General features: G+C 34.2%; 1 protein-coding gene across 4 annotated transcripts in view; it reads left to right on the forward strand.

Annotated features, from left to right (window-relative positions):
* The first annotated feature begins 200 nt into the window (after nucleotides 1-200).
* LOC128231268 (transmembrane protein 132C-like) overlaps nucleotides 201-16922 on the forward strand; it is a 55771-nt gene continuing 39049 nt past the window's right edge. For all 4 annotated transcript variants that reach the window (XR_008260333.1, XR_008260331.1, XR_008260332.1 and 1 more), the window contains exons 1-3: nucleotides 201-419; nucleotides 724-1516; nucleotides 9733-9885. Coding sequence is in view for 1 of the 4 variants with exons in the window: in XM_052943864.1 (XP_052799824.1) it covers nucleotides 365-419; nucleotides 724-1516; nucleotides 9733-9885 (1001 nt within the window). In the remaining 3 variants the exon portion in view is untranslated. The remainder of the gene's footprint in view (nucleotides 420-723; nucleotides 1517-9732; nucleotides 9886-16922) is intronic.

Consider the following 16922-nt stretch of genomic DNA (forward strand, 5'->3'; position numbering starts at 1 on the left):
TATTCGTAATAATAATAACAAAGTAGTTCGTATTTGTTTATCATAAAAACAAATGATATAAAAATTGACAGTAGACGATTGAGAAACTAATACAACTTTTAAAATATTATTGTTTGAATTAAATAAAATTCATATGTATATAATGCTGTTCAAATTTCCAATTGTAGTCGTTCCTGCAAATTGTTAATATATGTTAAGCGGATTGATACTTTCATACAATGATGGTGGATTCTGGCTGAAACACATCGACGATAGAGTTCTGGAGTACACATTAGGCTGATTAACTGGCATAGTGTGGACATTCATGGATGATTGTGTGTGAATTTGACTCGGACTTAGTTTGAAATGAATTAAAAATTACACAATGCCGAAGAAACGAAGATTAGATCCATTCTTATTGTGGATGTGCCTTATTTTGGGTTAGTGACCTATTTCAAGTATTTGTAGAAATAGTGCTATTTTACTTGTCAAACAACATGTTTAAGTCTATTTCAATGAGATGGCAGCAAATCTGTATTAGTAAACGTTTACACATCTTTTTAGTTTATATATTAAAATTATCAAATATTTAAGTGCATATTTTTATAATAACATATTGTTTTTCTCTTAATTGAAATCAATTAATTTATTTAGTTAACATTATTATTATTATTATTATTATTTTAATTATTATTATTATTATAATATATATAACATATATCATATATATTTATTATTTTGTAGATGTTGGCTGTTTGGACATCCAGTTGGAACATCAGACAGATGGATACTTTCTGCGAGATTTTTACAACAAAAACGATGTTCCTGACCCGAATACAGTGTCAAAGCAGTTTGTGTTGAACCAGCCATCAGATCTGTACAAGCTGAAAGCGCAGTATGGCCCGTATGAATCTCATCAAACATTGTCTCGGGAATTATTGGATGCGGCATATTCCAAAAGTCGTAAAAATAACTCACTTATCCATAGAAGTGTTGTTTTCAATATGGACGTGAGTGTTCATATAGTCTCAAAAGATATATCCCCAAAAATTCCAAAATTGCAAGTGTTAATACATTCAAGTCCGTTGTCAAAAGCTGTAAAAGCTTCAGATCAACAATGGTGTGCGCAGGTGTTTGCCGAATCCAATGGCGAGGAGTTGTCATCAATTTGTATTTTAACTGATAAGCACCCAGTCTGTGTTGCAAGTTTGATTTTACATAAAGAGTGGTGGACGGAAAATAATGCTACAAGTGTCAAAATTAGTTATTCAATCAGTGGAATAGACCATAGCAGTCAGTGTGCGAGTGCTTCTAATTCTGTAATTCCTGTTCGATCGTTATTAAATAATAGTGAAAGTGGAATTATTAAGCAAGAAGTCACTACTTTACATTTGACTAAAAATGAAGAATCATTCGATGAGTGGAAAGATCAGGATATACTGATAGATGTTCCCAGAGAAATGTTTCATCAAGGTGATACACTTGAAATCCCTATTCGATTGGTGCAGAATTCAGATCTACAGATATTTGTGATGAGGTGGGTATGGTTTGGCAGAAAAGACGTGATTTGCATACAAAATTTGTTTTGTTTTTGTAGTTGATAGTAATAAGTATTATTTGCTCAGCTTCTTTTATTGTATTACCTGGAATATTTGTTCACAAAGATGTTGCCTCTTAGCCAACATTCTAGTATATATATATTCATCATAATAGAAACATCAGACCCTTGTGTGTGAAATAAAACATCAGAAGTATCTATTTATAATATTTAAGAGCAAGGTTTGAAACAGACAAAATATGAAAATGTTTGTGGTAAAATAGGAAATGTATAACAGTGTAAAAGCTGCTATAAAATTGTTCTAAGGGCTGAAGTCTGAAGAAGTGTAAAAATAAAATAGTTTTTCTTTTTTCAAATTTCTTTTGGAAAATTGATACTTTTAGTTTTTATAATAAAAAAATATAAAGTAAAAATGTACATTCATTATAACATGTAACCTTAAATGTAGTTGGGCTTGTACACAGTAACACTTGTATTTAATTATGCGCCATGGTATGCAGATTGTTTGATTAACAAACATGGTTACATACACAGACATCTTTGAAAAAGAAAATACGAGATTAGCACAGTTGTTTGTATTTTATTGAAGTGTGCCTATCTACAAGATCATAAATGGTTCCCGTCCTTTCTTTCCCTGACTACCAAGCATTTTGTCTGGTATGAAAGGCTGTTGTGCTGATATCTCTCCCCTGTGCAATTTATGGGCTGGATTAATTGAAATACCCTGATAGATTCAAGGTTTCATGATCTTACTTTCTGCTATTAAATTTTATTAGCTTTTTTTAGTTTATAACAGTTGTCCCTGCTAATATTAGTTTTACCCGGACTTGATGGGAACTGTTTTTCTATTAAAGCACTTAAAATGTAATCATAAATATAAGTTTTAACTTTGAAACGCTGACAGTTTAAATCTATTATATGAAATAAGAATTTAAGAATGTTTGTTCTGTGACAATTCAAAAAATAAATATTGGCTATATTTTACGATTTATTTAATTACTCAATATTTCATTTACCAATTTGAACTTCTATCGAACTTGGTGATGAATAATTAATTATGTTTGTAAGCAAAAACATGAGCATTTTAATTACCTGAAATATGTTAATTTTAAATATCTAAACCCTTAATTTAAACTAAAGTTTATTTGATATTCTTCAACAAACCACAAAGAAAGTCAGATAAAATGTTAAGTCAAAGGGGTTTGACAGTAAAAATTTGATGGAGTGTTGTACAACATATAGTTGGTTTGAATGAGTGGCTCTTAAATGAAGGAGTTTTCCATTGAAGTGTTAAAAACCACAACTAAAACGACACTATATAAATTTGATATAAATCCTGTTTGACAGATAATATTTCAGTTTTATGCCTTGAAGTGGTACATTTGGTCCTTTTATGTCTGAATCTATAATTATTCTTATTGATTGCGTTAGATAATTTGTAATATATTTTGCCTGGCAAAAAAGAAGAAAACATTGTATTAAAAGCTTTTAAAAGTGAAAATGTTAAATAATAGTGACAGTCATTTTTTTTCTTCCTTTTTAGAAAGGTTTATACATTTGTACATTTAATGAACGAAATAAGTCATATTAATTGTTTTAATTATGTGTTGGAAGTTTCAGTCGGCTCATCAAGGTTAAGCTGGGTATTACCCCCCCCCCCCCCCCCCCCCTCCTTTAAAAATAATTAGTGCATTACTATTGAGTTTTTATTTATGACTTATAGAATATTAATATTATAACCCATAAACAGATATAGATGACCTTTGCCTCCACAAACTTAAGCTCATCAGAGAAAGAAATCTTTGTCAAGTCATATTACACATATAAATTGTTGCATGGGCCAAGTATTTTCTTTAAAAAATCTCTGACTGATGTGGGTCCAGTTCATCTGACATTCACTGTGTTGAGATGTGAAGGGAACCGAGGTGAACTAATTTCTCATTTGCTTCATCTGGCTTGTGAATATCTAATGGACGAAGTTTAAGCGAGAAATGATTGCCACTTGTGTTTAAGGTATTTCCACTTGATATAACCCTTAGGAAAATTTTGAAGAATAAAACATAAGGCATGCATCATAAATGAATATTATGAAGAAAAAAAATATGTAAGGCCAGGGAGTCGACAGAAGTGAAATGTTATGTGACTTTGATGTATAATTTATACATGATTGCATTATTACAGTATGGCTGAGGATGGAAAGGAATTTTCAGTGCAATTCAATCCGTTCTAGTTTACTGGAGAATAAAATGTTCTATTACTGAAAATGAGTTTAAATCTTCATGTTGAAGGCCAGTAGATACTTCTTAGTCAATAATAAGCAAGTAGGGTTCTTTTTCTTGTTATTTTTGGGCCGAAGCCCAAACTTAGGCCCCATTCCCCACCTTGCCAAAGTTCCGCTCTCCTTTTTATGAAGAAAAGAAACAACCACACAAAAATTGCCATGGTAGTGGCATTTTTCTTTTGCAATATATATATATATTTAATATATATTTTAATAATATATATGCTCAATCTAAATTATGTATGGCACAACAGTACTTTGATTAATTTCATATTATGATATGAATATTGTATAGTAATACCGCTTGCTTTCAAGATTTATTGCAATATTACCCTTTGGCATACATGTGATAATTTCTTGGGTCGATTCCGGGACACTTGTCGTAATGTGAAGGCACACTAGGGGGGTCTGGACATCCCCCCCCCCCCCCGATTTTTTTTTAAATGTGGAACATCTGTGGTGCATTCTGGAGCATATCTGGGGCTATTTTAGGCATTTTTAATGTCGGGAAAATGTACCTATTTTGACTGCCAAGACGTATTTTTTACTTGACATTGTTTGTTTTTTTCTGCATTTTCTTGAAAACACAAAACCACCAGATATTTTCCCAGGCTTTAAATGAAGTGCTAACCAGGAGGATATGCAGTCTACTTTCGGTTTCATCAAAACAGGATTGATGCTTTTGGATTAGGGCCCAGACCCCATTCCCTTACAGTGGAATGACATATTCTAGAATAAGATTTCTATGAGTACCCATACACATTCACCGTTTTTACAGTATTTTGAGCTGTTAATTGTTTTCAATGTTATACATGTACCTAAGTATATCACTAGTTTCTCTGTGTTTCCAGTGCTCAAGCTAACCTGTTTCTTGAGGGCGGTCTGCCCCTGCATTTTGTCTTATTGCCCTGCCCCCTTGAAACTGGGTATTTCCTTTTTCACAATTGCTCTATAATCTCCTTTTATCCTGGAAGTGCCCTTAATTTTGCGGAATCATCACCATTGACCGATGGCCCTCTACCCTGTAATCTGCTGTCATAATTGCAACATATTGCGCAAAACACATGACACAGGAGTGTTTCTGTTAGGTGTTTTGAGGAAAGCACCATCCGTTGTTAATATCAGTTTTAATCCTAAGATGATGTAAGGCAATTTGAGTGGTATATTGCTTCCTTAAATATCAATTATTTGTTTCCATCTGCTTACAGTATCCTAAATGGGGGTATAATACAGTATGTTCATCTTTATGCTGTTGGGCTTGGAAAAATGAGATATTTTCATACAAAAATTCATATAGATCAATAACCAGAGACAAGTGACGATGTAGGAAATTAATTTTACTTTAAAACCATTCATAAGTTGTTATTATCAGTTGAGTGGTTCAGAAAATATGAGAAATTACAAATGTAAGTGGTGGGATACATGTACATGTACATGTAGGTTTACTACACATTTTCTATTTTGTTGATGTTCATGTTTTTGAGTAAAATTTTGCGCTTATCGTTTCATATATATATATATTGTTGAATTTATAAATATTAATATTGATTAGACAATAAATATATATTATAAATTGTCCATGTAAGTGTTTAACAATATCTAAAATTAAAGTGTCCATGCATGAAACATCATTGACATACCCATATTTTTATGCCCCCGAAGGTGGGCATATTAAAATCGCACCGTCCGTCCGTCCGTCCGTCCGGCCGGCTCTATAACTTTCCCTTGTATGGCTCAAAGGTCAAGGTCACACTTAGTGTTTATTCACAATGGAGTGCTGCATATAAGGACATAAGAGTATAGGTTGTCGTGTCCGGGCTGTAACTTTTCCTTGTATGGACAGATTTTAAAATAACTTGCCAAATGTGTTCCACATACCAAGACGACGTGTCGCGTGCAAGACCTGTGTCCCTACCTCAAAGGTCAAGGTCACACTTAGTGTTTATTCACAATGGAGTGCTGCATATAAGGATATAGAGTATAGGTTGTCGTGTCTGGGCTGTAACTTTCTCTTGTATGGACAGATTTTACAATAACTTGCCATATGTGTTCCACATACCAAGAAGACGTGTCGAGTGCAAGACCCGTGTCCCTACCTCAAAGGTCAAGGTCACACTTAGTGTTTATTTACAATGGAGTGCTGCATATAAGGACATAGAGTATAGGTTGTCGTGTCCAAGCTGTAACTTTCCCTTGTATGGACAGATTTTACAATAACTTGCCACATGGGTTCCACATACCAAGACGACGTGTCGCGTGCAAGACCCGTGTCCCTACCTCAAAGGTCAAGGTCACACTTAGTGTTTATTCACAATGGAGTGCTGCATATAAGGACATAGAGTATAGGTTGTCGTGTCCAGGCTGTAACTTTCTCTTGTAAGGACAGATTTTAAAATAACTTGCCACATGTGTTCCACATACCAAGACGACGTGTCGCGTGCAAGACCCGTGTCCCTGCCTCAAAGGTCAAGGTCGCACATAGTGTTTATTCACAATGGAGTGCTGCATATAAGGACATAGAGTATAGGTTGTCGTGTCCAAGCTGTAACTTTCCCTTGTATGGACAGATTTTAAAATAACTTGCCACATGTGTTCCACATACCAAGACGACGTGTCGAGTGCAAGACCCGTGTCCCTACCTCAAAGGTCAAGGTCACACTTAGTGTTTATTCACAATGGAGTGCTGCATATAAGGACATAGAGTTTAGGTTGTCGTGTCTGGGCTGTTACTTTCCCTTGTATGGACAGATTTTACAATAACTTGCCACATGTGTTCCACATACCAAGACGACGTGTCGTGTGCAAGACCCATGTCCCTACCTCTAAGGTGAAAGATACACTAAGTGTTTATTCACAAGGGAATTCTGAATATAAGGACATAACAGTGTAGGTTGTCAAGTATGGGTGGTATTTTTTTATGTTCAGAGGCAATTTAAAATAACTTGCCATATGTATTTGACACAGAACGGCAAGATCAACTTTTCATGTACTGACCTTGTTCATAGGTCCATGTCACATTCGGGGGCATTCGTCACATACTGTGACAGCTCTTGTTAACACATATTTTTAATACCATCAACCAATTCATAATTTACAATTATTTCTGGGTTTGAAGAACCTCATGGGATATTTATCTTACTGAAATATTCAGATGTTTTTGTTCTGATAAAGTCACAATGCTTGTGGAAAACTTTGATGTAGTGTCCATGACGCAGTCTACAGTTTTCCATTATCATAAATTGCATTTTGTAAATAACATTTTGCTTTGATATTCAAATGTCTGATGGAGATAACAAAAAGTCCTAATACATATATTATTTGATAATATATAATTATTAATATAGATATATTTCAATGTCAGATACAGGAGTTTTTTTATCTTAAAAAAAATATTATATATCAGGAAATGCAATACATGAAGGGTTATTTCCAAGAGTAACTGGTTTTAAATACATAAACATATTCTCAGACGAACAATAAAAACAATATTTTTTTATTGTTTTCAATTTAAAATGACAAAAAAGAGAAATATCACAGACACTACAAAATGCCATAACCGAAACACTGTAAGTGTCAGACTGAAATCACTGAAATTTTGAAAAAAAAATAGTGTTGAAAAAGAAGTCATATTACAGGGCTTGAATTTAACTTTTTTTGGTACTCGCAATTTTTTGCGGGTGCTTAAGTTTTCAACTCGCAAAACCAGACACTCGCTCGTATTTTTTTAAGGCAAACCTTTGTGTTTGCATGGAAAAGGTATATATTGTATGAAAAACAATGGTTTAAGTTATAGTGTAATTGTTTTAATGAATGATCATGTAATTGTTCATTAAACGATATCATCATATATGTAACACTGACAATACTTTCTGAGGAAGTCTGATCAGGCGAGTATTGGTCTGTGCAAAATATTTTGAAAACGTTCCTTCCGTCATCTGTGTTGAGGGTCAATTTAATGTTCAACTTCCTCTTCCACATTGAAACAGTTTTAACGGATGGATTATTTCATTTTGGCTTCTTTTTTTGGAACTGATTGATCATTGCCATCAGCAGTCGGCGATTTTAAAATCAACACGCGTAAAAGAACTTATCTTTTTCCTTGTCATCATTATACAGACTGTGTCTTGATATGATTATCGCTAAAAACAGCCGCCAAAAGTTTAAACGAAAGACCAGTCTACAAAAATACCAGACAATGCGAATGTCCGTCGGACAGTCGGACATGCCCGGTATATTTCAATTTTGACCGACGAAACTTTTGTTTTGGTCGGTCACAATGTCCGGTGAAAAACTAAAGTCAGCACCGTTTAATTTTCGGAAAATTTACTTTCAGTTTGTAAATAAATGTTCAGAGTTATTTTTATATCATGATTATTCAGCGTGTTAATCCGTGTTTCACTATATGTAAACCCCGTTTCGACATGTTTCCGTAAAAGCCGATAAAACGCGTAAGGTTCCGATTTCAGCTGGTACTCTAATACTTTTACGGAAATGTTCGGAAATTACAAAATTCCGTATGTAGTGGTTCCCGGCAATCGTGTTAATTTAAATATGATGATTAATATGATGATTAATATACCGAGCTGAAACATAATGTAAAAAAAAATCAATATTCGGATCTTATAAATGTCATAATTTTTTTCTTCCCTTGCCTCCCAAAAAACCTCATATCTGGTTCGTCTACCCATGGAACAGCTAGATCTTACTCTTTTAATTCATCTTTAAATTAAAGATACAATACGGTTATAAAATGTAACGAATTGTACTACAAGTCAAACTCAGGCACAACATTTATGCAAAACGAAAGTAGAGTTCTTGTTATTGGAAATGTTAAACAGAGCGGAAAGAAAGTCAGGCTTTTTTGTAATTTATTATAGTACTGTAGGACAAATCTAACCAAAAAGATCTAAACCTGTTATAATGGGGAATTAAAAAACTTATTTAAAAAAGAGGCTTAAAATCAAGGTTTATGCTGATGTTACTGAATACTGTTTGTAACATTGCGACAGGTAAAAATTTGGTGCGACAGGTAAACTTTCAGTGTTTACCTGTCGCAATGTCCTGTGAAGAAGGAAAAGTTTTCGCGTTGTCTGAAATACATAGTAACAAGTACCTGCCACATATTAACGAGTACCTGCCTGTGCGCATAACGTTAATCTACGTCATCAGTTTCTGTGTGATTATCGGAAAACGAAAGTAGGCATTTCTAAAATTAGTTTTATATCTATTGTGCAGGAATTGATCCTCAATTATGTTCATGTCTATTTCAAGGATTGCATATTTTCTGCAATTTTGAACTCGCAAATTTTTGCGAGTGTCTTTAAATTCAACTCGCATTTTCCAATTTTGGCTCGCATTTTGCGAGTGTGCGAGTGCTAAATTCGAGCCCTGATATTAACTTCGAATGTAAGACTGATACCATTTAAAAAAGTTCATTTCTACTCAAGTGAGATGTAGCTGCTCAAAATGCCGTGAAAATGGCAATATAATTCATAATTGGACTACAGTAAAATATTATTAGTACCACAGCCAACAAGCATGGCTGTTTCATGTATTTGTAAATGTAAGCGGAGTTTGTTCAAACTCTGTATCTGACCTACTGTACATTATCCTGTGTTATATATACTGCAGGGTTCTCACTAAGTTTCGGTTGGACCATCTCATATAGTAAAATAAACGACCAGCTATTTCATTTTACTTAAAATTCACTTATTTTTCCAAATTTGAACTGGCTGTATTGTCACTTTATCGTCTATTTTGGCCGGCAGCCGGTTGTTACTGAAATCACTGTTATGTTTCAATCCACGTGTAAATTATATTTCATGACTTTGAACGCTGAAGTTTGGTGCTTTAAAAGTTTTTAAAAAAAAGAAGAAAAAATATCAAATCTTAAATATCCTGTTTTTCGCTACAGAGCTCGTGTACGACAGGGACTCCGTATAACTGGGGCTCGAATGACAGACCCAGCCAACCAGTGGAGTATACATGTCGACATCAAGGAACACCAGAAAACAGGAACCGTTACTGCTTACGTCAGAGATAGCAAGATCTACCAGCAGTCTTCAAAGTAAGTACTGGATACTCGTGTATATAATTATGAGAGTGGGAGTGGTCTAGTGATATAGCTGAACCTCTCACCAAAGGGGTTGTGGGTTCCATCCCCACCAGGAGTACCTTCTCATGGCCCCTTAAAAGGGACACCAGTACTCACCAGGTTTCTACCCAGACTCTGGCGTGATTCCACAAGCTATCAGCTTGCGCTACAACCAAGCTATAAGAATTGAGGAGAAACTAAACTAAGACATTGGCATTTTTTATTTATAAAAAAAGATTCAGGAGATTTTTCAGAAATTTACAAATTCTCTGATGGGATCAATCCCGTTAATTTTGTCACACCACTGGGATATTATCATGCACAATTTAGTTATGGTAAGGGCTCTTCCGACAACTGTTCACAAGATTGATCGTAGGATTACATAGAAATTTCTCATTGCCATTAACAGAGCTTCATATAGCTATGACTGATGAGTCTTGCCATGTTTGTGGGACTTCCAGTCATGCTATCACATGCTCTGTGACATTATGTTATAGGGTTTGGAAATAGAATTTTTTTTATCTAAAACCATTGTTTTAATGGCACTTATGAATAAATTATTCAGCTGAAAGGTTAAAATTTAACATCATTTTGGAGTGAAATGGACGATGTAGTGAATCATATTTTTCTGTATTACATGAATCATTAATTAAAACAAGGAATTAATCAGAAACATATTGTTCTTCTAGCATTCTGTTCTAGGCCCTTTCATCCCCAGAACAGTATCATATTGATTCTATGGAGGTCCTGAGCCAGTGAAGCAGAAGATTTTATGAATTGCCTTCCATCATAATCATTCATTCTTTATAATACTTTGGCTATCAGTAGTATCAGACATGTATCATTACGCCACTAGTAGCTGTTAGGCTGCTGAGGTCAATATCTATCGATCTCTGGAAAATTCATTCCTGTATGTAGCTAAGGAGTTCCTTCAATGTCTACTGTGGAAGGCTGCCAATATTATTCCCAGATTCCTTCATTATGATTATGGGTGATGTTTTGCAGGAAGAAAGGGAAACTATGAATTACTTAATTTGCCATTGCCAACAAGAACCAGTTTATTTGAGTCTGAACTAGCAGAATTTTTCGGTTTGATTTTCGGTTTGTTTGTTGTTCAAAGGAAAAATAAATAATGTAAATTACCTCATAGCTTAACAGATGTTTGCCATTACTCTGTGTTCTTTCTGACTGTTTGCAATTACTCTGTGTATTTTCTGACCCTTTTGTGAATTGGGCCAGGGCTTGTTTCTAAAAATTGTGAACACAAAATGCTATAAGCCACAGTGGCACTGAAGCTGGACTCAACACGGACTACCCAGGATAAACACGGAACACCCCAGATCAAGAGATACCTTGATCCGGGGTAGTCTTGGGTGAAATTAAGTCGATGGTCACAAAACATTGGACCAGCCGGGACCAAACACAGCACCACAACGAATCAACATAGAGCTAACAATTGTTGAATTTTTCATTTTCCTTAGCAGCCAATCCACGATCAATAAAATTGACAAAAATATTAACTCAATAAAATTGTCCAGAAAAAAATGCTGCCATAATTCGCTATAATTTTACTAAACGATTAGATTCATTTGTACTCAGAAACAAGAATTTTGATAATATTGACATAATTGAGCAATTAATCTTTGCGCTTTCTGATTTTGTCAACATGTTGATTAAGGCTTCAATATTGCCGGCTCTCGTTTAATTTCATTGTCAATATGTTATACTGCCAATTTTATTGTCAATTTGATTTATCGTCACCAGGATGGGTTGCATTAAGAAAACCATTCCTTCCAAAAAATCGCTTAACGTAGGTGTGTAAAGCAAGTAACAGAAAGAGTTACGAGTTGACTACTTTCACATTCTGTTGTCTACATCAGATACAGGAAAAGCAAGTACTCAAAGATATATGATGCTATGGAATATTTTCTGATGGTTTTCATGAATATTTTATCAGCTACCATCTACCACAGTATATATGACTGTATACATCAAGACTTTTTTCTAATTTCCAAGCTGTCTTCTTCTATTTGCAGGCAATTTGTTTAGCACTCCATAAATCGCACATGCGGGGTTGATTGTTTTTGGAGGGAGATTAATTCTATTGAACTTGTTGTTTTGAGGTCTGAATGCAACATGTGACCTGAATTATTGATGCGGCCTCCATTGCAAGTTGTCCTAGATGTTACAGGATTCAGTCAAACTTGAGCATTATAAACAAACTTTTTATGTGGTTTTAGACTTAAACCATACAAAGCCACATACTGCATTTCAAGCCTAATTATTGCGATTTCTGGCTATGCCCCACCCCCTTTTATGTCAAATCTGTTTATAATACCTTAAAACAATAACTTTTTTGAAATGAATATAAATTTAACAATTTCTTTGCCACTTTTTATGGAATGGTGGTTCGACCCTTTGTTAGGGTGAAAAAGCATTGTTTTGGCAAAAAGGGAAAAATTCTAACATGATTCATATAATGTTTAACTTGTTTTCTAACCTTTAACAAACTATTAAAGGGATATTGTTCATGAATGGCACTATAGTGCTACATTTGCTAAATGATTAAAGGTCAATGCTCCTCCCCCAAAAAGGGATTTTTACCTGGGCGGGGGAAAAATATATATATTTTCAGTATGTCCGGGATGGTGCCAAATTTTGGCCCCGAAAGGGGGCGAAAGAATAACTGAATTATTTTGATGAGAGGTGGTTGTTGGGGAAAGGGAAATTTAATTAATGTTTAAGTTTGTTTAATCTATCTTATACTGAAAAGCTTTTTTATTTCAGATAGTAATGTAATTAATACATATTCTTTTCTTTTTTGAGCTGATGAAAATAATCAGGTGATGACAGGGCATGTGTAAGGAAATACGCCCCTTGCCAGTGATAAAACTTCTAAACATATATGACACTTTGTCCCCCTAGTAACAGTACACCAGAACGGCATAGTATTTTGCACTAACAAAATGCACTTGTAAAGGGCATATTTATGTTACAAAACTCATTATAGAAGTGTACAATTTCCTGGACATTAGTGTGATTTGCCATTAAAGCTGTTAATTCAAGCTGTCTTTTTCATGGCAAACATAACCTTCATATGGGCAAGCCTTATTCGACCATCATTATGTTGACAATGACCTGTTCCCTTAATGGACATTAGTTTTAACACTAGGCCTGCAAAGGCAATAAATGTGTTGTTTTATAGTGAAATCTGATATATTACCCTCTTGCTGTGAGCAAAAATGAGGAAAAACATTCCTCTGCTTTCTCTTTTTTAAACATTACTGGCTTTTTTCCAGGATTTGACAAGGGATTTTGTGGAGTTTTTGCTTTATTTTCTTTTAATTTGATTTCTTGCAATTTTGTAATTTTAAAACTCTTTTCCAAAGAGTGCATCACTGAACAGAATACTTAAATATCTGCCGTGGAGCTTTTATTGGGCATTTGTGTTAAATGGCGCACTAATACTGTTTGAATTTTCAGTTGAAAGTCATTAGTCTCCAGCGTTTAATTTCTTTCCAACTGCGTAATTGATCAGGAAATACAAAACAAAAACAATTATGCTAATTCTTTTCATTAAAAAGCGATCTGATTAAGCTATGCTATCTTAGCGGCATCTGAATGGGAATAGAAATGTTTCTGTCTTGTAATATGTTGTTGAAGAGGGGGTTATAACAACAGGAATAGATGTAAGAAGTCATCTTGATGAAACATCAAAGTCATTGAAGGGTAGTGCTGAGATGAAGTAAGGCCACCGCCTAAAGGTTTATAATGGCACATACAGTATGTTCATTAAGGAGATTTTTTGTGCTTATATTACTCACTAGGTATTCATATTTCTAATTTTAGATTAAACAAATGATATCACTGTCATGAAATGTAGTCGGCATACAGAATTTGCAAAATTGGAGACATTTATATTTAAAAAAATAAATAAATATCATATAATCCTGAGACATAGGGCTGATTGTTTAGAAATTTGTAAAAGTTTACAACATTGTTAACATCATCGTAGTTAACTTTCAAATATTTACTGCTCTGGAAGTCGTAAGGTGCAGTGTTACTAATGATATTTGAGATGATTGAGAGAACTGTTTCACCTGTACTAATGTTTTATTCAAAGAATTGAGCTAATCATAACATGTTTCACCTTTTAATTTAAGTTAACAAAGAGTTGTTAACTTTAACAAAGTTCTGAGCAATCAGCCCATTGAGTTTGAGTGTAGATTTCTCTACAACTTGAAATTGAAAGAATATTGTTTATAAAGGCCATAAGCAAGTCTGTAGCAAACTGTAATATGATTTTGTTATATGATAATGATATAGATATTATGGTTAACATAAACCAGACTTTCTAATGACACTGTTTGATATAAAACATCTAATGAAAAGTTAAGCATTACACAGGAAACTTTCCCTGCAAACTTGGCCTCGGAATAGAGGAAAACGAAAGCCAAAGAAAGCAGTTTCAGATGTGGCGATAATTCCGTTCACAACCCAATGTCTGTCTGAGAGAGCCATTTTATGGGGCCCGGGGAGTGTTGTTTTATTTGAAGGGTTGGCATAAAATGTTTGCTTTCTTATTGCTGTGGTTTTTGAAGAAAAAGGTGTAAGCAGACTTGTTTCTTTTTTTGAAGGAGCTGTTACTGTTCTGTTCAAGTCAGAAAGAATGATAATGTATGCCTCAAAGTGTTTGGACTAATTCTACAAGGTATAAGCAGTTATGTACAATTGTAACAAGAATTACAAGTATTCAGCGAACTGCTATTTAAGCACCTGCAAGAATGAAGGAAAAATTTGCCAAGTCTTAAACAGTAACTATATAACCGTTTGAAACTGTTTAGTAATATTCCATGGAGAAAGCTGTTTGAAATATCGGGGAGAAATTTGTTCTTGTTAAAAGTAGAGTTTTTCCAGAAGTGCAAAGGTTTGTACCGAGGAGTGGTTTCAATGGGAAGTGAAGATGTAATTTTCTGTGAAAATGGTTTCCCCATTCATGCTTCAGTTTTTTGACTATCTGCCTCAGCATGATTTGTCTCTTGAACATTGGACCTGAGCCATCTTGTTTTTTTTTTCTGATTGCCTGGAAAAATGTTGATTTGGTTTTCATTGCGTTTTGTCTCTTTTGTATAAGGTTTTGTCCTGTTTTTCATTTGGGTTTGGTTTCGTTTTTTATTGGAATTTATCTCAGTTTATTGGGCATTGTTTCATTTTTCATTATAGCCTTTGTCTCATTTTTCATGGGGTTTGTCTTGCTTTCATATGGTTTTGTCCTTATAATTTTTCATGGGGTTTGTCTCGTCTTTCCTATGGTTTTGTCCTTATAATTTTTCATGGGGTTTGTCTCGTCTCGGTTGTTGATTTTTCTCATTTTTTTCTCAACTGGGTTTAAATTCTCATTTTTCATTGCATTTTATCTTATTGTTTCATTAAGTTTTGTCATTGGGTTTTTTCTCGTTCCTCATTGCATTCTGTTTGTTTTTCATTGTTTTTTTTTCCAGTTTTTTATTTGATTTGGTCTCATTTTTCATTGGGTTTTATCCTGTTCTTCATTGAGTATTGATTCTTTTTCCATTGGATTTTGTTTCATTTGTCATTGGGTTTTGAACTGTTTTTCTTTTGGTTTAATCTCCCTTTTCATTTGGTTTTTGTCTCATTTCTTATTGGGTTTTGTCTCATTTTTCATTGGGTTCATCTCATATTTCGTTGTGTTTTATTTTCTCGGTTTTCCTTTTTACCACAATCTGCTTTTGGTAAGCATGGTGAGCCTTTAGCCTCAAAGACAAAAGTTGTATTGTTAAAGTCTTGTTGTCTTTGTTAATATATATAAAAATAGTGGCTCTTGTATCAAATGGTGTTCAATCATGCTTCAGCTTTTGACCTGAAAACAAGTTGTTGTTTGCCATTGTCATTTAGATGGTGTCAAGAAATATGACAGCTATATGAACAAATGGCATCAAGTAATGTTGTAATGATTATAAAGGAAATTGATACACACCCCCATGCAGTCTCCGAAGCTTGAAAAGTTGAGCTGCAGTCTATAGACAACCATATTAAAAGTGATTGATGTAGAGACGTAATTAGTTTGCATTGATTTTGTATGGATTCCTTTACAAAACCTTTAGCTCATGGATAATTAAACTTGTTTTTAACGAATTTTATCATAGTTACTTTCTATTTCATCTAGGGTTCTTGTTTGTTGCTATTTTCAAATACAAGTTGAGGTTTTGTCTGATAATAGCCTTCGGGAAGGAAGTGGGGTATTTGGCGTTAAAATGTTGTGAAGAAATGCAACCCAAAGGCTGTTACAGATGCAAATCTTCATGAAGCAAAATAATTTACTCTGATTAAAGATTGGTTGAGTTATGCCCCTTGATTGTTTTTGAAAAGTGTTGGATTTCTCTTGGAGGCCATGCTCTTGCTTCTTTCACATATAAAAGTAAAAGTTTCAATTTTTTTAAATGAAACTTGGTACCCATGTTGCAAGAGAAAATGATATGCACTTGGTTGGCAAAACCCATAACTCTGGCTGTAATATTTGTTGTGTTATGCCCTTCTTTCGGTTGAAAAGTTTTTCAAATGGACTTTGGTATTCATGTTGCAAGAGACATTAATATGCACATGTGTGGCAAACCAATAACTGTGGCTGTAAAAATTGTTGAGTAACCCCCTTTTTTGAATTGAAAAGTTATTTATATGAAACTTGGTACTCATGTTTCAAGAGACATTTTTGGCACATGTATGGCAAGACCCATAACTCATGGCTGTTATAATTTTGAGTAATACGCCCCTTTTCTGATTAACAAAACAAAAGTAAGCTTTTGCTCCGCGGCTCTCTCAAAACTGGTGGTGGTTTACTTTGTTTTTCTTACTCATAAAACTGGTGGTAATTTGCTGTAAACTCTGCTGTCTTTCAGGAACTTGAAGCTGATCATTACTCTGCTAAGAGAAAGCCATGAAAGTCAGAGAGCCATTATATTTCCACATAAAGATGCACTGATATTGGGATA

This window comes from Mya arenaria, chromosome 4, assembly GCF_026914265.1.
Source record: "Mya arenaria isolate MELC-2E11 chromosome 4, ASM2691426v1".
NCBI classification, from domain to species: domain Eukaryota; kingdom Metazoa; phylum Mollusca; class Bivalvia; order Myida; family Myidae; genus Mya; species Mya arenaria.